This window comes from Betta splendens, chromosome 2 (assembly GCF_900634795.4).
Source record: "Betta splendens chromosome 2, fBetSpl5.4, whole genome shotgun sequence".
Taxonomy (NCBI): Eukaryota; Metazoa; Chordata; class Actinopteri; order Anabantiformes; family Osphronemidae; genus Betta; species Betta splendens.
This window is the reverse complement of record NC_040882.2, coordinates 11,413,397-11,437,252: the sequence shown is the minus strand read 5'-3', so window position 1 is coordinate 11,437,252 and position 23,856 is coordinate 11,413,397. Positions and strand designations below refer to the sequence as shown.

Sequence of the window (23,856 nt, the reverse complement as noted above, 5' to 3'; positions counted from 1 at the left end):
CGCGAGACTCTCATGCCGGAAGTATTCCTGCGCATCAGGTGACGTGCTCTCACTGGCTCTCTGCTGGAGTGGTTATGTCAAAATAATCAAGCCGAGCTTTAGCTTCAACTGGACCGTTTTTAGCAGAAGCCTGGTTTTGTCCGCGGAGTAGTCGACGCGATGCAGAACGTCATAAACACGATGAAGGGCACGGCGCTCGGCGTGGCGGAGTTCCTCACTCCGGTGCTCAAGGTAAACTTAGCACAGCAGAAGCTCGTTAGCTTGTTGGTAGGTGTTGGTTAGCAGGAGATGTCACAGACACATGGACACAGTAGTACTGTTGCAGTAACAGCAGTAACATGCAGTGTTAGTGGTATTTTGGTATGAAGATATAACTAACTAGATACAAGCTCATATTCTTTATATCCAACCTCCCTGAATGCATTGACAGTCTGTTTAATGCGCAGCAGCACCTCTCTGTACATTTGATGCCTTTAAATATACAATCACTCCAGATGTTCCGCTCATGCAGTTTTGCTTTCGTTTTTGACCGTAGGAATCTAAATTCAAAGAGACTGGGGTCATTACACCGGAGGAGGTGAGCACATGCTCAAAAGAGGCACATCTGCTTCTTTACACTTTTAGTTTTATAAACTATACATCTTCATGTAAATACTCTGTTAGTATATTTGTCATTTATTGCTTTCCTTTTGTTTTAGTTTGCAGCAGCCGGAGATCACTTGGTTCATCACTGCCCCACATGGAAATGGTGAGATTTGATCCATGTGGGACCAGATACAGTCATTAGAGCCATTCCTTTAAAATAAATATAATGTAAAACTATAAAACCAATAAGGTGATGTGGATTCGATTTTTAGTACTGGCAATTTGAATCAGTTTGTTGTTTGTGACCTCTTTCAGGGCCACAGGAGAAGAGGTCAAAGTGAAGCCATACTTACCCCAGGATAAACAGTTTCTCTTGACACGCAATGGTAAGAAGTAGGGGGTTTAAAGGATCCAGCCTCTCACTCCGTCGCTCAAAAATGTGGTTAACAGGTTCTTCCACTTCCTCATAAATTAAGGAAATTCCTCAGTGATGAAATGTTCCATTGTCTTTCAATTTGGCCCTTTAACGCTGCATGAGAAGTATCAATAAAAACTGTAAAGAGGAAGAACTGAGCTTTTAATGATGACTGTGAAATTTAAATATTCCAGGCTAACGTAAGCCTTCCTCTCTGTGTTACTTACTCTGTTTGTGGTCTTGCAGTTCCCTGTTACAAGCGCTGTAAACAGATGGAGTATTCAGATGAACTGGAAGCCATCATAGAGGAGGACGATGGAGACGGAGGCTGGGTAGATACCTACCACAACTCAGGTTTGGAGACTGTAAATTTGTGTTCTCAGGAATTGTAACCTGGTTACTTGAGTGCAAATGAACTGAATCTATGTGATGACTTAACTGTAAGGTAAAAACTCCCAAATAACCCTGAGTTAAAGGAGAAATCAGATCACACTTACATTGTATTGCATATGCATTTACACCCAGATTTCCAGTAGTCAGAGGAAGTAGAAATATGCTTTTTATACGAACAGTTGATTATCTAAACAGTATAAGTTTAAAGGTGCAAAATAGAGCATGTAACACTGATGCTGAATGTGTTTCAGCAGCTGTGTTAGGAGTCACGGATGCTGTACGAGAAATCTCACTGGACAACAGTAAGGTATGCTGTCTTTCTGATAATTATAGGTTTAGTCTGGTTGAATATAGTGTTAAAGCATAAATATCAGGTTGTCAATGTAAAAAATAAAATGTTGATTTGTTAACAATTATTCATTGTGTGTCTGCTGTCCCCAACTGGCTGAAACTAGTACTGTAAGGGGTAGTGGGGGTTCAGAGGTCAAGTTCATTCGTTATTATGTCAGCAGTGTAATTCAATAAACCTATGAGACACTAACTGCTAGAATACCCTGGAAATAAATAGGATTTACAATGCAGGCTGAGAGTTTGCAGGGTTAACATGTTGTGTGATTAATAATACAAATATATTTCGTATTTCATAAATTTCCTTCAGGATAAAAATATGAATGCCACATCAGCAGCAAGTTGCAATGACGATGATGGCGACGATGATGAAGATGGTGAAGCAGCAGATATGGAAGGTATTTATATTCAATTAGTAGGAAGCAGTGATTTTATTTAACACTCTGCAGTGGAACTCATCTCATCTCTTGTGTTGTCTTTTTAGAGTATGAGGAAAGTGGCCTGTTGGAAACAGACGAGGTAACAAAAAACTATACTGCAGGTTAATCTCTGTCGGGATCTAATAACAGTCATTATGATATTAATTATTCACCGTGTCTTTAGGCCACTCTGGACACCAGCAAAATAGCAGAAACTAAAGCAAAGGCAGAGCCTGGGAGTGAAGACGCAATTCTTCAGACAAGAACATATGACCTGTACATCACGTATGATAAATACTACCAGACGCCCAGACTGTGGCTGTTTGGGTATGATGAAGTAGGTACCTGGACAAAGTGTAACTTACCATGCAATGTATTTCCTGAGAAATTCCTGACAAACCAAACTTAGTGAAAGAAGACTAGAACCTGTTGTGCCTCCCAGGACAGGCAACCACTGAGTGTAGAACAGATGTATGAAGACATCAGCCAGGACCATGTGAAGAAAACTGTGACCATCGAGAACCACCCCCACCTTCCTCCACCAGCTATGTGTTCTGTCCACCCCTGCAGGTGAGAGAGTCACAAGAAAATCACTAATATGATTACACAGTTAACTGCATACAAACTTCCCTGTTCACGCAGTCTATAGCTGTTAAAAGTGCAACTTCACCTGTTTTAAACTTGACTCCCATGCTTTTATTTTGTATGAAGATATGCATGCATCCCTATATCAGAGCTCCATAATATGACAGGCTCCTTCATTTCAAATGATTTCATGAAAAGCAGTTGTTTTGGTCAGATGATGTCTTCTTTCTAATTGTTGGTTGATCAAGGGACACCAAGCTCTCTGTCTCAGTCAAGAGCCAAGATAATGGGTCCATATATAAAAAAAAAAATAGGAAAAGAAGTATTTTAAACCTTGGTGAAATCAATGGATGGATAGAAAGTTTTCGAGGTTACTGTTGTATACATGCAATAAGAATCTAATTATGATTGTGTTGTGGAGTGAAGTAATATGGGGTCATTGAATAGTAGTGTTACGTTTCCTTTCAGACACGCTGAAGTGATGAAAAAGATCATTGAGACCGTGGCAGAAGGAGGCGGAGAGCTCGGAGTGCATATGTATCCTTTAATGGTTGACCTCTGCTTGACTAATACAGCACTACAGTGTGTTCAACCATCTGTTTTTTAAGGTACTGAACCGCACACTGGTAATTGCCTGCGTCACGTGGTAATTATTCAATTCACTTTTTCCTTAACTCCTATTTTCAGGTATCTTCTGATTTTCCTGAAGTTTGTGCAGGCTGTCATCCCCACTATAGAATATGACTACACACGACACTTCACCATGTAGCTTCATCACCTTTTACCTTCCTCCTCTAACACATCAGAGATTATATCTGGTCAGCTCTAATTACAAGGGATGAGTGTGTGTGCGCGTATGTGTGCGTATGTGTGTGCTACTTTGAGACTCTTTGCATGGGTGCAGAACATGGGGAATACTCATAGTCTATGACAAAAGCTGTCTGTTAAGGAAAACATCTACCATTAAGCTTTTCATGAAGCCCAGTCGGTTCTGAAAACTGGGCTCTGTGTGTCCAGTACAGAGATGGATGTGACCAGTCTGTTAGCTCATCTATGCATTCAGAACCTGATTCAGCTTCTTCATCTATGCTGTAAAATGACACTGTTGCTTTAAATCTGTTAAAACCTCACTAGGAGAAATGTGACTGTACTATTTAGTTGTAATTATTTAACAGATCCAAAGGCATTTTTTTATTTGAGCTATATAGCACTAAAACCAACTTTGATTTTAATTAACTTTATTGGGTTAACGTTTAACAAAATTATATTGTGTCATTCAAAAGGAATATTTTAAGTTGATCTAAAATCTCTTAAGTATTTCTTTAATACTTTTAATTAGGATACTCTAGTTTTGTGGAACCTGTTGACAAAATAAAAATAATTAGAAGTACAAACAAACAGCATGAAGATCAGGTAGCGATCCGATATATAGGTTTTAACAGTTTTTGAACAACAGTGGAGCGTAAGCTAAATCAACATGTAAAACCAGAACACAGATGTTTCATTTCACACTGCTCCAGCATTTCAAATGTGAAAAGGAGTTAACCCTGATTGTAGAGTCTGAGCTGGATGAAGTGGTAAGAATCAGACGCTCTCTGGAAAACAAGCCAGGAAACTCAACACATTGATGCTTTCACACATTGAACATTAACATTTGTTTGTGACAACTTGATGAATGTAAGTCCAATGTTCATTCTCCCTTTAGATCTGGTTTGGTCTCCACCACCTCCTATGGAAATATGTGGCTCGGCTGTTCAGGCAGTGGACAATGGGCCTTGAGAACTTTTTCTGTCTCTAATCTATCTGCGTCAGTGTCTTTGCACAACTACAAGTTAAATAAGGAAAATAGTTTTAAATTTAACTGATGTGGACAGATCCTGATAGGAACTACATTTCTTGCTAACGTGACTTGATAAAATGTTTTTGAACTTATTGTAATCAGCAGCTCTGACAGAAGATTATTGACTATTACCAATATTGCTCCTGTGCGTCGCTGCTGTGATTATTATTGCTTCCACTCTTGCAGGAGCTGTGGCTGAACTGCACTGTTGTAAATCAGCTCTGTGCCGGTTTGTCTTAAAACCTCATTCTCTGAATGTGTTGACGGCTCAGATCTGTCATTCAACCCTAACTATGTTTTTTTTGTGTTCTGGATGTTTCTTGTGATAAATCTTGACTTTCAGTGTCAGTAAATCTTTCAATAAATTCCTGGCCTTCCTTTTTGATTTTAAGATTGTGCATTAAAAACCACACTTGGTTACAGCATCATGTTTCCGCCAGAACGTACTAAACTCAACCAAGCTTCAGTGGTTCTTGCTCTGATTTCTTTGTCTCTGTACCGCCTGTTGCTCTTATTGTAACTTGCTCAGTGTTAACACATGGAAAATTTCAAAGTAATGTAAATTTATCAATAAAGAGATTCCCAAATATAAGAAACCAAGTTGTTTGTGTTCTGGTACAACTAGGAAGACAAAACAAAGGCTAAAACTGTTACAGCTTGAGGCATATACCAACAGCTATCACTGAATTTCCGCAATTCAGAGCATGACTTAAGTATTTTTAGTTAATTTAATTTATTAAGAACGTTTCCTCGTTCCAACACGAGGATGTCATGATGATCCTGATACTACGCTCTGTGGCCGCTAGGTGGCAGCGCTGTGTGAGCGCCGGCTCAATGGGCAGCGTCTGTTGCGTCATCAGCGCGTCATCAGCGGGCGGAATGCTGTCAGATGGTGCGCGCGTGGAGGTCGCGCAGTCTACGTCCGCGGCCCAAACATGTCAGTTCTGTGCCCCACTCTCCTGCTGTGCGTCTACGGCTTCTTCTCCAACATGCGTCCGTCGGAGCCGTTCCTCACCGCCTACCTGATGGAACCGGACAAGAACCTGACGGAGACCCAGGTGAGCTAGCTTGCTCGGCTAAAGCCGTGCGTTAGCGCTGACCGCATGTCAGGAACTTGTGACACAGTGTGATGTATGTGAACGTTTAACCGCCGTGACGTTAAGTGTCTTTATCACGATGTTGCTTTTTCCAGGCTAATACTCAGTGCTAGCTCCTCATTAGCTGCGTTTTAAAGCGACGTTTTAAAGAACAGATTATTCTAGTAGTTGAAATAATAGTATTTTAAAATGAACCGGTCAAACAGTCAGACGTCTTATGACATTACGACATCATGTGTTCAAGACTCTGTAGCTGATGAAACTTCACCTCCACACACAGTCAGTGAACGTGTCTAACCTTCTTGGATGACTTTTAAACACCTGCTCAGCTTCACGTGCTGCTTAAAGTTACATCATGTTTTTCTCATGTTTGAATGGACATATTTTGCACACATACATGCATGTTATTATGTAGTGGTTACTCAGTGAAGAAACGAGATCCCTCCAGAGCACATATGAGCACACATGACCCTGAGAGAACCGGATGCAGAGAGAGATGTGACGTAAACGCGCCGTCTATAGTTTGATAATACATGAGTGTGTGAGAAGAACCAAGGTCTCACACCAGACTAGACTCTATTATCAACCTTCCCAGTGAGACAAAGGAACCACTCCTCTACTAAAACACACAATATGTAATTGTGGTTTGTGACAAAACCTTTCACACTGATGTGCAGTGACTTGAACATAAAGGCGAGGTTTGCTGCTCTGCTGGGCTCAGATTCATTAATTCACTTTTGTCAAATGTGACAACTTTAATCTCTGTTTCTTCTTAATTTTATTCACATTCCTGTCTTGATGCAGATTAATCTCCCATGGAAAAAATGGTCAAATGCAGGGATTGTATGATTAATCCTTAACTAAGTTACAGTAAATCTTTATAAATTAGAGGCCAGAGCACATTCAGTCCTGTGCATGGTGTCACACAATCACATTCACACAATCACACAGACACAGGATTTGGCTGAAGATTTTAGTCGAGTTGTTAATTCTTTCTCTCCTCAACCATTTTAACTGTTATTCCAAGATGTGAGACAGACAAATAGTTCCAAGACATTGGGATCATTCATTGGAATACAATGCTGTAGGGAAAGCTGATGATAATGGAGCCCTAGTGAACCCTGAGAGGTGTGTAGAGCTGTGTTCATGCAGAAATGATTCAGTCTGAAGCACGCATGAGCTGAAAGGGCCTGTTCTCAGCCAGAACTGCAAGACCAACCACACAAACATACCTGGACACACTGTATGCGTAATGAGGCGTTAACTGACAGTGAAGAGTGGTCGTCCGTCTTTTAAAACTCAACAAAACGGACATGAACTGAACTGTGGAGTTGTAGCATTTTTACACCTTTACCAATAAATAACAAAGCAACTCTTCGGGTGGAAGAAAACAGCGTCACATTCAGGTTCAGTGCCTCTAAATGTTCCTCTGTTTCGTGCAGGTTGTCAATCAAATCTACCCCGTGTGGACGTACTCCTACCTGGTGTTGCTGTTCCCCGTCTTTCTGGCCACAGACTTCCTCCGTTATAAGCCTGTGCTGGTCCTGCAGGCCACCAGCCTGGTAGTGACCTACGTGATGCTGCTCAAGGCGCAGGGGCTGCTCGCCATGCAGCTCCTGGAGTTTTTCTTCGGCCTGGCCACGGCGTCGGAGGTGGCCTACTACTCCTACATCTACAGCGTCGTGGATTCATCACACTACCAGAGGGTGACGAGTTACTGCCGCAGCGTCACGCTTTTTGGATCAGCCCTTGGATGTCTGATGGGTCAGCTCCTGCTTTCTGTGGCCAAAGTCCAGCTGGTCCACCTGGTCATCATCACTCTGGCATCGGCCGCCGTGGCCTTTGTTGCTCCCTGGTTCCTACCCATGCCCAAGAGGAGCTTGTTCTTCCACAATAGTCGAGGTGCAGTGGGTGCGAGGCGGCACAGCAGCACCTCCTATGTGGAGAAGGCGGATGAGTCTGAGAGCAAAGTTCCTCTGAACAGCTCAGGCTTTTCTACAGTGAGTGACCTGCTGCCGAGTTCATGAACCAGGAGTCTGATTTTCTGCTAAATCACTGACACTTCCCTATATTTTACCTACAGACATCGAGGTCGCCTGAGACGGAAAGTGGTACACGTAGTCTTATGGAGGTGTTGCGGCTGCTGTTTGATGACTTCAAGAAGTGCTACCGGTGTCGCCCCCTGCTGGCCTGGTCGCTGTGGTGGGCTCTGGCCACCTGCGGCTACCTGCAGATTGTCAACTACGCTCAACCTCTGTGGGAGAAGGTCCGTCCTTCCCAGGACTATGAAATCTACAATGGTTACGTAGAGACTCTGTCCACGCTGCTAGGTGAGGCTTTCCACTTCATCAGCGGAGTTACATACCAGTCATGTATAATCAGTATTTCTAACAACTGATCTGGACTCTGCTGGTCCACAGGAGCTCTGGCCGCTCTGCTGGTGGGGTACCTGCCTGTGTCCTGGGCTTTGTGGGGGGAGCTGGCGCTTTTTGTCTTCTCACTGCTCATGGCTGTGTGTGTGTTTGTCATGGGCACACTGAACAATATCTGGCTGTGTTACAGCTCATACATCCTCTTTAGAGCCATCTACATGCTGCTCATCACTGTGGCAACGTAAGTACCAGGTTGTTCTGGTGGCTTTAACTTTCTGTAGATAGGGTTTAGTAATGCAGCCTCTGAACTTCAGAGACTTAATCTGTATAACTATGGATTTAATGAATCAAAATTTGTGTGCAAAATGTTTTTTGTAATAGGTTTTTTCGTTTTGCAAAGAAAGGGGAAACTTGAGTAACTGTAGCTAAACTTGCAGCAACCTCTGACCATGATGTGTAAACACTTTAGAGCTTGTTTCAGTGCATGAAGTAAAACAGTTGAAATCCTCTGAATAAAGTATTCTGTTCCCACTCAGTCCTGTGTGGGAACAGAACTGAGTCATGAGTTTGAAAAGCTGTCTGCTGGATCATGAGGGAATCTTGTGTTGTCTTTGTGTTTGTTGACTCTAGTTGAGCTTCAACAACCTCTCTCCCAGGCTAAGATTTACCACCGTGTAGTAGGTTGGCTCTCATATTGCTAAACTGACTGAGAAGTTTTCCTGTGCTCTGACCTCTGACTCAACAGATATCAGATTGCAGCCAATCTGGACGTGCAGCGTTATGCCTTGGTGTTTGGAGTGAACACTTTTGTGGCTCTGCTGCCTCAGAGTCTGCTCACTCTGGTGGTGGTGGACTCAGCAGGCCTCGGCCTCGATGTCTTCACTCAGGTGATTATGTCCAACAAGCTGTATCCATCTTAGGTTGAAACTAAACGTAGCTCAATGACTTTGATGATGATGGCTTTTCTTTACACTAGTATTGATGTTCTATTAAATATTCTTTTTCCACTCCTAAAAGTTATTTTAAAAGTAGTGTTGTGAATATAAATGTCTGTTAACCCTCCGTATTTGGATGTGTCTTGTCTCCATCCAACAGTTCTTCATCTACAGCGGGTACTTTGCTTTCATTTCCGTGGTCTTCCTCATCGCTGGACTTTGGAATCTGGCCTCTAGGAGGCGCTCTGAGGCCCTGGTCAACAACCCATCTGAATCGTCACACTCTCCTCCGATCACTGATAGCACGTAGTGATATTCATTAGCTCCTCACACTAAAGGTGAGTGAGCACAGTGAGCTTCACATGGTTTGCTTATTCTGTAGAATAAATGTTATACAGTAGAAGGTATGCTTCAGACTCAGCAGGGAGCTACGTTTCATAAGCATATTTTTCCCCATTATTGGGGACTGAAGACACATTATATCATTATTACACCTAATGTGTTTGACCTAAGCTGCAACTGGAAGGCTTCTCAAACCGATGTGTTAAAATCATCTTCCGAAGACTTTTTTTCTTTTTACAACAGAAAGCACTTAAGAAGAACATTCTTTAAACAAAACCCTGTGTTCACTGCGTCCACAACAGTGAAAAGAGGTTGAAAGGCTACTTCTAAATGTAGAGTTGGGTCATGGTTTATTGTAGGTTCAAATGTCCCTAAATATTCTAGCTTAAAAAAGTAAATCTTCTCATCTGTAAAAATCAGTGTTTTGTTTAAACACTATTTTAAATGTGGTGACATGATGCCCTAAATCTGCAGAATCAGATATTTGTCTACCTGTCATAAGTAAATCACCATGTGGCTTGAAGCAAGTGGGCTGGTGAGGCGTTTAGGTACTGTAGGTCATCTGTTACTCGCTGTTCTCTAAAGACAGTCGGCCACTAGGCGATGATTCGTCTGTGGGCCTGTATACAGTAGACATTAGACAACATTTTCCAGTCTTTATAGCCATTTACAAATATAAGAATAAGGACATTGTGTGAATGTGCCCAAACTCAAGTGTTATACACTACTGTACCATTAAAGACACTGTACAATAAACGATCAACTTAATATGTAAAGAGCAGCACTGACTGGCCACGTTTTGGTGACCAGAGTTAAATGGATTTATGTGACGCACAATGTTACAAATGGTCAGGAATTCACTTCTGTCCATTTACCCGCTAACTGAAGTTGATGCCTTAAGCTTTGTGTGAAGTAAATGCAGAGAATGGCAGCTCATTAGTGCCACTACTTCTGTGTTACTTTACTTTTACTATTTCCTCCTGTGTGTACTGTAATTGCTCTGCTGTTTCCTCATGCATTTGTTTATGTGTTAGCAATTCATTAATAATGAATAATTGTGTCAGGAACAAGTGCCTAAAAGGGTCTGAATACCTTTCTTAAAGTACTGAAGAATGAGTTGTCAAATCTCAAGCAAAGAACCAAACCAAATATCAAAACTGTATGAAATAACCCCTGGGTTTATTCTATACGCCTGCTGGTTGTAGAATCTATAGTTTTAGTAGGCTGAGTAATTTCCTATAACAGCTGCTCACTGACATTTTTAACAGCCTTTACACCAAATGAAAAGTAATGCATTAATGCATTAAGTTCAGTATTTTTAGTGGTGGATTCTTTTTTCATGACGTGTTTTTTTTTATTAGTTGCAGGACAACAGTGTAGATCGATGGCAGCAGAAAAGCTTTGATTATGCACACACTGCTGGATTGTGAGGTCACATTACTTGTGATAGTCATTTAAGTGTAGAAGTAGTGAGAATTATTGTTTTTTATAAACCGATCTTTTTTTGAAGGAATTAAAAAATAATAGATACACTATGTAGCTGCAGTGAAAAACCTTAAACTAATGTTCGTCTTTTTTTTTATCAACCAAATATTATAAATATACAGAACTTTTACTTCTCAACATTAATCCATGTACTGTACATGTTTCTGTATTCAGGTAGGAACTGTGGCAGGTTCTGGTTTTATTAGTGTCATAAAGTTCACATGTCCGTGTTTTGAAATAAAGTTAATGTTAAAGATTTGTCCTGCAGCGTAATCACATTGTCTTTTCAGTTAACATTGTTAAAGTAAAATAATGTTAGTTTATAGTTCATGACCTGGGTTTTTAATGAACATCATGTGTACACAGAGAAAATGTGGTTCTAAATGTATTTTATCCATAAGTTCATGAACCAGTAAATATAAGATTCCATCCTTCATGTCAAATCATGTCAAAATTTGTAAAATAGTTTAATTTGCCTTAAACTCACTCGGCAATTTTGCTCAAACATGAAAGTTCGAATTCTGAGATGGTCAACATGTGATGTGTATCACTGCAATAACAAAATGTGCCTCGGGGGCTTTACAAACTCTGCAGCACAGAAGATGTTACTTCCTTAATAAATCAGCACGGTTCCTAGAAGCTGTACTGTATGTAAAGTTCTGTGTACGTACTGTAAGTTACCTGCAAACGTCTGCAGATATTGGGATGATCTAGAAAAACAGGCTCAATCACAACCTGTATTAAACTGCTGTACTTGAAAAATTTGCTATCTCTATGCAAAACCTATTATCTATGTTTTATGTTATGGTTTTGTGGTTTTATTGTGACAGGTTATTTTATGTCACTGTTTAATGTGTAAAACAGTTTCTTTTTTTTTAAACATACATTTAAGCACCCCTCGTCTTGTGTCTTTTCGTCAGAACATTATTTAATTACAGATACAAATATATGAAAATGCTGAGTTAAGCATTACTAAACATTGAGTCTTTTGTTTTGCAATCAGATCAACTGGTTCAAGGCTCAGGCTTTGTTTTTCAGGTCACTGAGATCTAGCTTGAATTTCAGGGATGAACTGAGGCTTGTTCTGAGAAGCAGGTGTTCTGGGTTCAGGAATGAAAACATTCAAATCTCTTCAAGTTTTAGTTGGCTGACCCAAAAAAACTCTCATGGCTTTGCTGAGACAAACGCATGCGTTTCTGACTTAGAAAAAAAACCACAAAATGTTTACACATCTTTCTTAAATCAAATAGGATTCGTTTAAATTGGTTGATTTGACTTGACTTGATTGACTTGATTTGGCCTCATCTCTTCCTACTTCAGACTGTGCTGTGGGCTTATAATTGTCGGTTGGTCGGTTGGTTTGGTTTGACCTCTTTGTTAACATTTAATGCATTGCATTCAAAGGTTGTTCCATAAGATGCTCTACAATGGATACTGACCTAGACACTACTTACACCTGGATAACAGTTCACAGTGACAGTTCTACAACAGGCTTTAGAATCAAGCTATGTTTAAGCGTTAAATCCAGTGTATCTAGTATATCCTGTGCAAAGTCTGCTCTCCATTGTTGCGTGACTCAACGGACAAGTCCGATAAATGAAAAACGTGTTGGTTGTCTTGGAAACAAAAGTAGAGGTAGTTAGAAAACGAGTAAATCCGCAAACTGCATTTATAACAGGGTGCAGCTAAATCTTCATCCCTCGACTACAGCTAAAGCACACAGTGAGTCACGCTGTCATCATACCTGTCTCACACTGTAGCTCTGTATCTAGCAAGAATGTGGACAATGTAGTACTTGTTTGTTCTTACATGCTGGTTTCAGAACCTGCTCCCATTTACAGGAATCATATAATTAATACTCCAAATACCCAAAGTAGCTTTGTGCAACAGCTGCTAAACTAAAATGAACAATCACTATAGTAATTAGTGATGGATTATCCACTTTAGTCTAAATGTAGGATATAAGGATGAAGTTGTGGACTCTGAGGTGTTTGGTCTGTGACATGTCTTCACTGAAGCTTCTGTTGATGTAACATTAAGGGAACACTTTTGTTTAATTTTAGACCAAATAAAATACATCTGAATAATCCAATGAGGATAAAAAAAGTAATGATTGAACATGTTTAGATCCTTGGAGCAAATGAGTATTCTCTGGCTGGTGACACAACACTGACATCCACTGGCCTCAACATTAAATCTTCAGTAGAAATGCTAAATGTGGAATATGTAATACAGTAATTAAAAGAAATACTAGTAGACTAGGAACATCAGAGAAATAAACCGTTTCACATTATTTTGTCAGAAAATTTTATTATTTTAATATAATTTGCTAAAGTAAATAGTGTTAATTTGCTTTTGTTATTTCATAAGGTGTGCCAGTATCTACACAAAGGAGTAAAATGTATCATTTATTTTGCTTACAGTATTAAATCAGTTTTTATTTAAGGCTCAGCAAAAACCAGATCAGTGATTAAGGATGTCTTTACTGTTCTAAATACAGTGTTGAAAACTTGAAAAGTAGGTAAGGAAAAAATACATAAAAACTATAATAAATTTTAAATACATACATTTCTAAATACCATTTATCAACAAACATTTTAATTATGCATGATGTGTATTTTTTTCAGTTAAAATGTATTTATTGGTGCATTGATAGATTCATTCATGTCATTTTTATTTAAGAGACACGTTTTGGCAATGCAGCAATAAGAATGTCTTGATAGTAGATGGGTCGTTATTAACATCCACATGTATGTGAGTAGGTCAGTTAAGGTTCCAGATGACAGTTATCATGGCCATGATGCCATTAAGGACAGCGACACCATAACCAATGTGGAAACCACCAGCAGCTCCATCTCTGGATGAAGACACACACACACACACACACACACACACACACACACACACACACACACACACACACACACACACACACACACACACACACACACACACACACACTGCATTCAAAACACTGACTCACACTTAACTTAGGGTAAATGCCAATATAGTCTGATGCACTCTCACCTGAAGTGGGTGGTTGCCAGTGGTGCTGGAAACACCGTCTCAGGCTTGTAAGAGGCAAAGTAGGTGAGAGTCCATGAGAAGATGGAGCAGATGCATCCTACCAGCACTGAGAGCATGGTGATACTCCAGAACCCTGCACACAAACAGACAAACCTGACCCAGGGCCCAGTTTCAGTAGTGTTACCTTGTTACCTATAGATTACAGACACACAAAGCACAGACAGATGAGGACTCACCCAGCACCTTCTCTTCGGCCCCATTCTCCCCTCTCACTCGCTCTGCTCGCAGCTCTGCAACAGTCAGTATGACTAATGAGCAAAACTGGCAACTTATCACTATCACACAGCCAAGTAAATGACAACACCGCGAGTATGGGAAGAGGTCAAACACAGTCATATGAGTAATTTGCACTAAAAATAGTAGTGTTAAGATCTAGATTAATCACAGCACAGTCAGTGTTACAGTATGTTGACTACTTTACAAAAACTCAGACATTTAATTGATTGATTGATAGAATCCCTCCCACATTTGATGAGCTTAGAATAAGGGCAGCCCCCCCCCACGCCTCCACCCCCGCCTCCACGGCCCTGGATGGTGGTGGGTGGCTTTGGAAATCTCTGCTGTGAAGTGCAACTTCTTTAACAAACAATAAAAACTCCAGCAAATCGCAGTCTGTGATCTTTAAACAAGTAACGTAAGTGACTTATTACAGTTTAGACAGCTTGGTGCGCACGAGACGCCTTGGCGTGCGCCAACGCGCATGCTCGCTCCTACCTTTAAGTATCGGATAGGTGAGCGCGCACACGCCGCCCACCGCGACCACGGCCGCGGCGGAGAGCAGGACGGAGAGCGCGGCCGCGGACCACGGCCTGATCCCGGAGCGGCCGGCGGCGGCGGCGGCGGCGGCGGCTGCCCGCGCACCGGCGCTCACGGACCCGCTCTCCGGCTTCTCCATTCCTCTGGCGAACAGTGAGCCTCAGCAGCCTTATGTCTCCGTCGTTTCAGCCCCGGGCATCGTGACGCGTGGACTTTACAGACTTTATAAGTCAGAAACGCGCGCGTTCGCCTCGGCAAAGTGGAAACTGGTTTACTTCAGGAACTTCGCACTTCCGCAAACGGATGTTGTCCCTCAGGCTACACCGTCACTGTAGTTCTATTATTTTACTGCAGGCTCGCACACCTTTAGGAAACGTTTGAATAAAAACTAGTTTTAGAAAGTGTTTTTTGCACTATATCACATTTGTTTGCTCTTAGTAAAATATTCACATCGTTGCTAGTTTTAGCCCATACTGTTTTATTTGTTTCATAATGAGTTCCTATCTTGGCCTGGTCTTCACTGAACCATAATTAGATCTATCTGATTAAATCAATCACCAACTGAAACTGAGATTTGAGACATGTGTATCTTTATCTATACAATCTCTTTCACTTTGCCCCATCGCTTGCATTTGCTTTTGAAACTCGATCACTTACTGTAACTCAGCAGCACATTCTCACACGTCCAAGCGGCTGCAGTCCCACAGAGTTTCACAACAACTGTAATTCCATTACACACAGAGACACGGTGAACAAACCCTTTTCCAGTTTTTCAACATGCGACATACCACGAGAAGGATGAAGCCATGCATGTCAGTACTGCTGTGTAATTACTACTGAGTGGTGGAGTTTGATTTACTGCAACTTTATAGTGAATTGTTTTGCCATTGTGGTCTGCGCACTGGAAAAAAATGCAAACATGTATCTGTACAAAGAGAAGAACAAGAGCAAAGAATAAGAGGTTGTTGCAGTTATAGTTAACAACCACTAGATGGCAAAGTCGGAAGGGATTTTATTTTGACGTGCATAGTACATGTATAACCCAACCAGGGGAGGTGACGTTTATTTTGAAAAAAAAAAAAAAACATCCAACCGGAAGAGGCGTTGACGAATTCGCTGCTGTCAACAGATCTGAGCGAGTCGCACGGAGACGCCACGAAGCGAAGGCTGAATCAAAGCAAAGATACTCACGGTAAATAAACATTGCATAAAGCTGTCCATTCATGTTGATGTGTGAAGGTCATAAATTAACTCGGAAGCTCAGTGAATGCGTGAGTCCTCCGTTGCGCTGTTGGCCGCGTATTACGAAGCTAGTTTTTAGTGATAACATCCATTTGTTACAACGCTGCTGTCTTAATCATATGAATTTTTATTTTATGTTAAATTCCATTTTTATACCTAAAATTAGAAGGAATTGTCAACACATTGTGAATAAACATCCGTGTGTCCGTGAGCAAACTGAATGAGTGAAGGTAAGATAACGTTGCTTTAGCCTCTGTCAGCTAATTTTAGCTTTAGCTTTTGTGAAAAAGCCACTGAAATGGTGTTTTGCCGGACGGTGTGTGTTAAAGTGTTACCTGCTGCTCACTTGTTGCTTTTATCGGTAGCTCGTTGGTTCGCTGAGCTCCTGTGTGAGGCGGCGGCAAGCCAAACTGCACTTCTTCTTAACGCATCTATGCATTTTTGTCCTGTGAGATCAGCTGAACGTATTTTGCGTCATGGCTTTTTTAAACAGACGGTTCAGCTTTAAACGTCCACCCAATTTTAAACAAGTAATTAAAAATTGACAGTGCACAGTTATACACAGATAACATGACGATCGTTGATGCCCACCTAATACAATTTATGGCCACGTCAGGGCTATTAATAAATTCAATTAATAGCTCAACGTGAGCGACAGAGCCCTGGACGTCTGTCTTCAGGACAGGCGTGATGCACGTGCGTGCGCGCGCGCTTGAAGCTTGAAGGACAACCTGACAAACTGTCCTCATCTGTGACTGGAAGCAGTTATTAACTAGACACAAAAAGCTTGACAAGACGATGTCTGCAAGGTTTAACCCAATGCATGTAATGAAAGTACAGGAATGCATAAATAATAATATATTATATTTATAACGACACAAGTAAGTGTAGTGATTATTGGAATAATTGACTGATTTATGAATAACGTTCCTAGTTACTCAGCACTTACTAGCCTGTGATCTGTCCAGGAAAGACTTTCTTTATGTTTTTGCTGTGTGTTGTCAGGATGAGTGGTTGAACAGTCATGTTAGCACGAGTCGATTGTTAGAGGTTTATTTACAGATGCACCCATGTTATTTCCTCCCCCCGCTTCCTCCTGACCACGCAGAACCGTGTTATCTGACGGTGCCATCATACACAGAAACCTCCAGCTCATTAACATTAACATACAGGCACAGAATTAATGGTGTGCGTTGAAGCAGCAGCGTAGTGCACACGTGTCAGGACAGTCCTCAGAGCAGAGATTGAGATCAGAGATAGCAGCAATAGGCTTTAGTGCATGGTTTATCTCTGTAGTAACAGGAGCAGAGCGATTGTGAAGGGTTTTGTCTGCAGCTCATTTTGCTGGGAACCACTTCCCTGCCTCTGGAGGAGACTTTGCCTAAGCTGCTTTCCTCCGCTGCTCTGCAGTGCTGTGATCGAGAGGATGAGAACAAGGAGCCTTTGGTAAACTGTTCATATGTACACACAGTAGCCTTGTGTGTGTACATGCACACGCAGGGCTGTTTCACAACGCGATCCTTAGACACTCACACCTGTAGACAGGTGTTACCACTGGGTGGGGATGAGGGAAAAAAAACCCGGATGTGGAACAGCGTTGTGCTGTAAAACAAAACTGAGCAAACACAGTTTTCACGATGAACAGGCGGCTTCACTGCACATCAAGGTTAAATTGAGGTTCAGAGAAACGTTAGATTGTAGCTGAGATGAGTCCACTTGTTTAGGGTTTGTTGCAGTAGCAGTGACTGACTAGCTGAACAGCTCAGTGAAAGTCTTATCTAGCCGATTGAACATTTACCATGTAATGTAGTATCAACTATCGTTGGTGGGTGGATTATCAATCTGATTAATGACTGACTGACTGACTAAATCAACAGCCCAAAAGGATCTCTATGCCTGTGAAGTTTAACACTGCATTAAGTAATTGTTCACTCACCAAAAACAGAATGAGTAATGCCCATAATATTCATTGCTATAGGGCCTGTTTCTCACACTCTAATGAACATAATATCTGTGTTTATTTGTTATTATAATTGGCACCAGGTCTGTCAGTGAAACTTGTCCAAAGCATTCATTTTGTATTTATAAAAAACAGAGACATGCAGCAACCTGGCACATTTAAGTGGTCGAACCTGCGGATGTTGATGTTGTTTCCTCTACAGTCAGTTATTTATGTTCTAAGGATGCGCAGTGTTTTGTAGGATGTTAGTTGTTTTTATTCGCTATGAGGCAAATCCTGCTTTGTGGCCCCCACTTGCTGTGGCTTGTGTGGACAAGGTGGTTCTGTGTGTGGCACCTGTAACCCTGTTTGTCTGAGATGGTCTCTGTATCAGATAAGAATCCTTAATCGTTAGGGTCAACTGACCCATGACCTTTGACCTCTCCACAGCTGATTCACCAGGGTTCAGTCTGCTGATGTTGTCACATGACCACGATTGTAATATAACTCATTTACACACTCACATGCGAATCATCCAGACTAACAGTGAATCTGAGTCTTCTCCATGAGTTGTTGATTCTCCCTTGTTCCAGTCTTCGACAGTAACCGTCGAGCTAATTCGTGTGTATTGATGAGCTCACAGTCAGCTGGTGTGCATGAGCAACTAGCTGACCAGCTGTGTTGGCACAATGGGTCTGTGTTCAGGAACACGCAGTGCACGGAAAAAGGAACCCTTTACTGTCCGCATCATCGAAAATCCTGCCCACTGTCCCTCAGCTTCCGATAGCGTCTTGGTTGCTGGCGGTGCGCTAACCTATCTCACTGCAGCAGCAGGCTGACTGTGCCTGCTGGTTAGTAGCAGTATTTATTTAAAGCAACATGCTGTCAGCCAGAATAACATCACAGTAGCGAGAGAAGAGGCTGTATTAGAGAGAGAGAGAGGGAACGGACTAGAAAGACGGCTGAATAAGTGGGGGGTTGGTAGATAAAAGAGGAAGCGTGAGTGTGTTGAACGTAAGGAGAGAGTGAGTATGAGAAGAGGAAGATGTGGTTGGTAGGTGAAGCGGTCCCATTATGCTGCAGAGAGGACGGTTTTTATCGCCACACCACAGGCAGAGTTAATAAAGATGGGCTTTAGTCAGGCTGTCAGGAGCCGCGTGCTCCTGTCTTCCCCTCTACGCTGCAGCAACAAAGCGAATTCATTCTTCACGTGGGTCCTCTGGTGTCTGCCCCACAACCACAACTCATCAGGACCTGCATGGACTCTCGCACACCTCCACGAAGCATTGTTCACACTGACTGGAAGCCTTCTAAAAAGTGCAAGCAGTAAAGTTCCATTGCAGGTTTTAGTCCCTTCACTTGTTCTCTGTGTCAATCAAACTGTCTTACGCTGCTTCTCCTTTTTGTTTCTGTCCACAGTTGCGTGTTTGTGTCTATACTCTTCACTGCTGCTCAGCTGCATTGCTGCTTTAATGTTGCCTGTACATGTGTCAACCATGCCCTTGAGCTATGTGTGACCCCCCCCCCCCACCCCCACCCTCCTTACGTCACATCCACTGCTCTTATTACAGTTTAGAGGTTTTCCTTTCCATATTCTGTCAGCTGCATCTGCAGAGACGAATGAGTCTAAGATGCAGAGTCTTTGGCTGCTTTATTAGCTATGAAGTGTGGTGGAGTATAACCTTTTGAATGTGAGCAAGCTTTGTGTTTATGTAACAGGTTCTGCAGTGGCTGTGGGAAGTGTTCACCTGGCAGTTGAGGGGGCGTACGCAGTTCTGAACCAGTCTAGTCTTTAATGCTGTTGTAGCATTTAGTTTCTAGGCTTTTGTGTGAATCAAACGGTTATGAACAGGATTACAGATATGTTATGTAGCGCTGACTGTACAGCCTCTGTTTCTCCCTCTCTGGCAGGCTCCAGCTGCTTCTGCGTGGGGCTCTCGGCTTCGCGTGTCTGGCAGTGAGTGTGCATTCAAGGCGTGCGTGTAGCTTCCTCCTATATCGGGTGTGATGTCGTCAGAGCTGCTGGTAGATTTGGAAGACCATGCCACGGCGCACATCGGCCAGCTGAAGCTGGAGACCTTGGAGGACCAGCAGTGGCTCCCCGATGAGTCTGGCCTCACCAAATCAGGTGAGGGATGAAGGATAGTACAGAATCATGGCACATCAAAGCTTCACAGGCTGACGGTGACATGGGGTCTGAACTGTGCCTGTTACAGAGACAGACGTCTCCCAGCAATTTGATGCCAGCTCCCCCCACCTGCCCTGGGACCATCCTTTCTATGACATCGCCAGGCACCAGATCATTGAAGTGGCAGGTCAGATACAAACCTCCTGATCTAATAATCTGAGATATTTATAACTGTCTCTTATTTACAGCCTATTCCAATATGTCATGCTTAATGCGATGCAATTCATTTGTGTGGGACTAATATTGGAGGCTTATCTCTGTCTTTCTGCGTCCCTGCAGGTGATGATAACTATGGCAGGAAGGTGATCGTGTTCAATGCCTGCAGGATGCCCCCACAGCACCAGCTGGACCATCACAAGCTGCTGCAGTAAGTAGCAAAGCTTGACCTGCAGTGAAACCAACATTTCCCAACAGAGGGATTGTTCTATAGAGAAGATGTGGTTGTTTATAAACTGCTGTTTCCGCACCCAGTTCTCATCTCTTTGGACATGTTTCTGTTGTTTGTTATTTGACTCGACATGTTTCATAAAAGGAAAAAAAAGCCACTTCACTTTTTTTTCCTCTCAATTTGACAATGTCTGTTATTTTCTAAGCATGACTAAGCAAATTGGTTTGATTGTGGTTCTGTGGTGACACTGAAGAGGATAAACTTGCTTATTTGATTTACTGTACAATACATTTCATTGCAGGTATCTTAAGGGCACTCTGGATCAGTATGTGGAGAGTGACTACACCCTGATCTACTTCCACCATGGGCTGACGAGTGAAAACAAACCCTCCCTCAGCTGGCTGCGGGACGCGTACAGGGAATTTGACAGAAAGTACGTCAAAGCTCAATAATCTCTACTTCCGTCTGAAGACAGTTGCTCATGTGTGGCTACATCTGCAGCCTTTGATTTGAGCAAAGCTGTAAAGCAGCAAAATAACCATTCATAAAGTGTTTTATCTCTGGTAGCATGTAGAGTATGTCAGCTGTGTGTGTTCTCAGGTATAAGAAGAACATCAAAGCTCTGTACATCGTCCACCCCACCATGTTCATCAAGACTCTGCTGATCCTCTTCAAACCAATCATCAGGTATTTTAAGAGAAACCGCTGTGTGAGGAGACACCTCTTGTCCCTGTTATGTCCATCTCCTGTTAGGTTAAAACTCTGCTATTCAACAGCCTTGTCAGATTCACTGATACGAACACACAACCAACACAATCTGATCTGATCATAATCTGATCTGAACAGTACTGCGAACACTTTGTTGTGTTGCATCAAAGTTTCTCAGGTTTCTAAGGAATGGAACCTTCACTGGCCACTACGTCAGATGCACCTGTACAGCTTACTTTAATCCCACACATCAACTGCCACAGAAACACACGACCACATGCTCCAAAACAAACAGAATGTGTTGTTATGGATACACACATACTTAATGTTAAATCTGTATTTGTTCAGTTTTTTGTTTCACTTTGAATATACTGTTTCATGGTCTATGGGGAATAACCAGACAACCAATGACTGAGGCTGATCTCATCTCTCCCCCTGTCTGTAGCTTTAAGTTTGGCAGGAAGATCAACTACGTGAGTTATCTGAGTGAGCTGGAGGATGTGGTGAAGTGCGATCAGCTGATTATTCCTACTCGTGTCAGAGAGTAAGAGTTGATGCTGCATGTCTGCACATTTTTTCCAAAAGTGATGTTGTGATGTGAAACATTGTGGTAGGTGGCTCTGCATCTGGGTCTCACGTCTTTTTTTTTGACAGGTACGATAACAAATTGCGAGCCTCCTTGAAACCTGCTGCCCAGCCTCCCATGTCTCCTCCGTCCAGCCCTCCCCTCCCCAACCAGGTATTTGGGGTCCCCCTGACTCTGTAAGTATCTGCTAATGACCACACCATCAGTACTCACTCATCCTGAGTATTTGCCTTAACCACTGTATGTGTGTTTCAGGCTCAGACAGAGGAGTGCAGATGGTGATCTGGTTCCTGTGGTGATGACCGACACCATTAGCTTCCTGTTGGATCAAGGTAAAGATTCTCTTTTGGTGCCAGGATCACGAGCACAAACATAAATTCACTGTTGTTCCCTGACTAAGCTGTTGTCTCAGTAAAAACAGCCTTGTGCTTTTTTTCTATGTGTTGACACGTATCAGGTTTGGAGATTGAGGGAATCTTCAGACGGTCTGCTAACGTGACTCTGGTGAAGGAGGTACAGCGCAAATACAACTCAGGTACAGTGTAATGTTTGCAGCATCAGTTCTAACTCTTTAGTCTTCACTAAATACACTATTGGACCTATAACAGTGATGTCAAACTATTCTGATGATTACTGTGACTCACATTAGCATATATAGAAATGTTCAGGGCTAATCCAGGATGTCAGCACCCATCCAGGGTGCCATGTATTCAGTAGGGGCTAAAATACTGATAACTGATTCTGATCCTTCCTTGAACTCTGTGTCTTATGTACTGGATGTTTTGCAGTGCAACATGTTTGTTTTTGAATGAGGATGCTGTACTGTGTGTCAGTTTACAGTGAGCTTTGTTTCTTTGTGATTGTGTTTCGTAGGCGAACCAGTGAATTTCAGAGAAATGGAAGACGTCCACTTGGCAGCTGTGATCCTCAAGACGTTCCTGAGGGAGCTACCTGAGCCTCTGCTGACCTACCAGCTCTACAATGACATCGTCAACTTTGCTAGTAAGTTAGAACTAACACCAGCTGATGCTGCTTATGCAAAAACACCTCTGTTCCTGTATAATCTGAATTAGGAAGTAGTAAGTATAAAGAACTCGTGCTACATCTACATATTCTACTTCTAAAATCAGTTCTGACCTTCCTTGTTGTTTGGTGTGTTGCAGCTGTATCCTCTGAAATCCAAGCATCAGTCATGAGGTCACTGGTAGAGTCACTGCCAGAAGAAAACTACGCATCGCTGCAATACCTCATCACATTCCTGGCAAAGGTAAAGCTGTCACGCATATAAAACGTAGAAGGCTTTATGTCTGCATGTACCTACACCACTCTTTGTGTGCTTGTGTGTGTGTGTTCAGGTGTCCGCCAACAGTGGCGTGAATAAGATGACCAACAGTAACCTGGCTGTGGTGTTTGGACCCAACCTGCTCTGGGGACGAGATAACGCCATGTCGCTCAGCGCCATTGGGCCAATCAACAACTTCACCAGAACCCTGCTGGACCAGCAGCATCTAGTCTTTCCCTAAAGCCTGACCCGCAGAAGCACCACTGAGACTCTTCTTCTCATCCCTGACCAGTCAGGAGCCGCATCAGGCTGCTGCTCTACCGCCAGCACTTAGATAAACCCACTTCATCTGCTTTTCCATTTACAAAAACTGCATTTGTGACGGCCCCGCTGCATTATTGAGTCTCCCAACGTGTCCTTACATTCTGATCGGCTCATGAGCAGCATCTTGTCATGTCAAGCGGTCTGAACTGCTCTCAGTTTCTGATCTGCATTTCCGTTTCCATGTGACTCCATGCATGGCATGAGGCATGAGTGCACCTGGACATCAAAGGTACATGAGGCTGCAGCCAAGTAAACGACCTAAAGCACAAACAGCCAATAAGTAGTTGTGTTTCGTAGTTAGCCAGTTGTGTATTCTCGCTGCTTTGTTGTTGCCTTTTGTCTTTTCATAAGTGAACAGAGCAACCTACCAAGTGCTAATAATGTAGCAGCAGCTGTCAGGTGAAGAGACTTAGTCTTCTTACAGCATATTATCGTGCTACCAAACTCTAATGTCCTTCACTGGTTACGTTGCAAAAGTACGAGTTTGACTCACTTCTAAAAGAACGTGTTATCAAGATTAGACCATGATAGTGAAAACCT

The 23,856-nt window shown here is 42.3% G+C and overlaps 4 protein-coding genes across 7 annotated transcripts; 3 read left to right on the top strand and 1 right to left on the bottom strand.

Moving 5' to 3' along the window:
- The first annotated feature begins 18 nt into the window (after positions 1–18).
- On the top strand, positions 19–5,181 carry atg3 (autophagy related 3). 4 transcript variants are annotated; one of them, XM_029174199.3, is made up of 13 exons: positions 19–231; positions 536–577; positions 699–748; positions 901–971; positions 1,247–1,354; positions 1,645–1,700; positions 2,052–2,139; positions 2,226–2,260; positions 2,345–2,497; positions 2,603–2,730; positions 3,214–3,282; positions 3,433–3,563; positions 4,451–5,181. In XM_029174199.3, exons 1-12 carry the CDS (start codon positions 160–162, stop codon positions 3,512–3,514), a joined length of 954 nt encoding a protein of 317 aa, XP_029030032.1. In that variant the 5' UTR covers positions 19–159; the 3' UTR covers positions 3,515–3,563; positions 4,451–5,181. The 4 variants fall into 4 exon arrangements, with proteins under 4 accessions (XP_029030032.1, XP_029030040.1, XP_029030022.1 ...); XM_029174207.3 differs by having other exon boundaries at positions 1,648–1,700; positions 3,433–5,181; XM_029174189.3 differs by having other exon boundaries at positions 3,433–5,181.
- Positions 5,182–5,450: 269 nt separating this feature from the next.
- slc19a2 (solute carrier family 19 member 2) lies at positions 5,451–11,074 on the top strand. Its single transcript, XM_029174163.2, has 6 exons — positions 5,451–5,643; positions 7,125–7,682; positions 7,766–8,012; positions 8,103–8,295; positions 8,800–8,941; positions 9,150–11,074. The coding sequence occupies exons 1-6, from the start codon at positions 5,521–5,523 to the stop codon at positions 9,297–9,299; spliced, it is 1,413 nt and encodes a 470-aa protein (XP_029029996.1). The 5' UTR covers positions 5,451–5,520; the 3' UTR covers positions 9,300–11,074.
- Positions 11,075–13,210: 2,136 nt separating this feature from the next.
- Positions 13,211–15,263, bottom strand: arl6ip6 (ADP-ribosylation factor-like 6 interacting protein 6). The gene is made up of 4 exons (XM_029174237.3): positions 14,618–15,263; positions 14,080–14,133; positions 13,844–13,976; positions 13,211–13,673 (listed from the first exon to the last, which is right to left on the bottom strand). Exons 1-4 carry the CDS (start codon positions 14,796–14,798, stop codon positions 13,580–13,582), a joined length of 462 nt encoding a protein of 153 aa, XP_029030070.1. The 5' UTR covers positions 14,799–15,263; the 3' UTR covers positions 13,211–13,579.
- A 466-nt stretch (positions 15,264–15,729) lies between these two features.
- On the top strand, positions 15,730–23,856 carry arhgap1 (Rho GTPase activating protein 1). Its single transcript, XM_029174176.3, has 13 exons — positions 15,730–15,851; positions 19,752–19,968; positions 20,057–20,155; positions 20,308–20,395; positions 20,718–20,849; positions 21,017–21,103; positions 21,570–21,668; positions 21,779–21,886; positions 21,966–22,042; positions 22,168–22,245; positions 22,584–22,712; positions 22,874–22,977; positions 23,066–23,856. The coding sequence occupies exons 2-13, from the start codon at positions 19,848–19,850 to the stop codon at positions 23,231–23,233; spliced, it is 1,290 nt and encodes a 429-aa protein (XP_029030009.1). The 5' UTR covers positions 15,730–15,851; positions 19,752–19,847; the 3' UTR covers positions 23,234–23,856.

Excerpts from the sequence above, each read along its gene's own strand:
- atg3 (XM_029174199.3), top strand. The coding sequence starts at position 160 with ATGCAGAACGTCATAAACACGATGAAGGGCACGGCGCTCGGCGTGGCG. Across the intron at positions 232-535 it reads TCCTCACTCCGGTGCTCAAG|GAATCTAAATTCAAAGAGAC; the intron begins GTAAACTTAGCA and ends TTTTGACCGTAG. Across the intron at positions 2,261-2,344 it reads GCCTGTTGGAAACAGACGAG|GCCACTCTGGACACCAGCAA; the intron begins GTAACAAAAAAC and ends CCGTGTCTTTAG.
- slc19a2 (XM_029174163.2), top strand. The coding sequence starts at position 5,521 with ATGTCAGTTCTGTGCCCCACTCTCCTGCTGTGCGTCTACGGCTTCTTC. Across the intron at positions 8,013-8,102 it reads GACTCTGTCCACGCTGCTAG|GAGCTCTGGCCGCTCTGCTG; the intron begins GTGAGGCTTTCC and ends GCTGGTCCACAG. Across the intron at positions 8,942-9,149 it reads GCCTCGATGTCTTCACTCAG|TTCTTCATCTACAGCGGGTA; the intron begins GTGATTATGTCC and ends TCCATCCAACAG.
- arl6ip6 (XM_029174237.3), bottom strand. The coding sequence starts at position 14,798 with ATGGAGAAGCCGGAGAGCGGGTCCGTGAGCGCCGGTGCGCGGGCAGCC. Across the intron at positions 14,134-14,617 it reads CACCTATCCGATACTTAAAG|AGCTGCGAGCAGAGCGAGTG; the intron begins GTAGGAGCGAGC and ends TGACTGTTGCAG. Across the intron at positions 13,977-14,079 it reads GGCCGAAGAGAAGGTGCTGG|GGTTCTGGAGTATCACCATG; the intron begins GTGAGTCCTCAT and ends GTTTGTGTGCAG.
- arhgap1 (XM_029174176.3), top strand. The coding sequence starts at position 19,848 with ATGTCGTCAGAGCTGCTGGTAGATTTGGAAGACCATGCCACGGCGCAC. Across the intron at positions 22,043-22,167 it reads TAGCTTCCTGTTGGATCAAG|GTTTGGAGATTGAGGGAATC; the intron begins GTAAAGATTCTC and ends GACACGTATCAG. Across the intron at positions 22,246-22,583 it reads ACAGCGCAAATACAACTCAG|GCGAACCAGTGAATTTCAGA; the intron begins GTACAGTGTAAT and ends TGTGTTTCGTAG.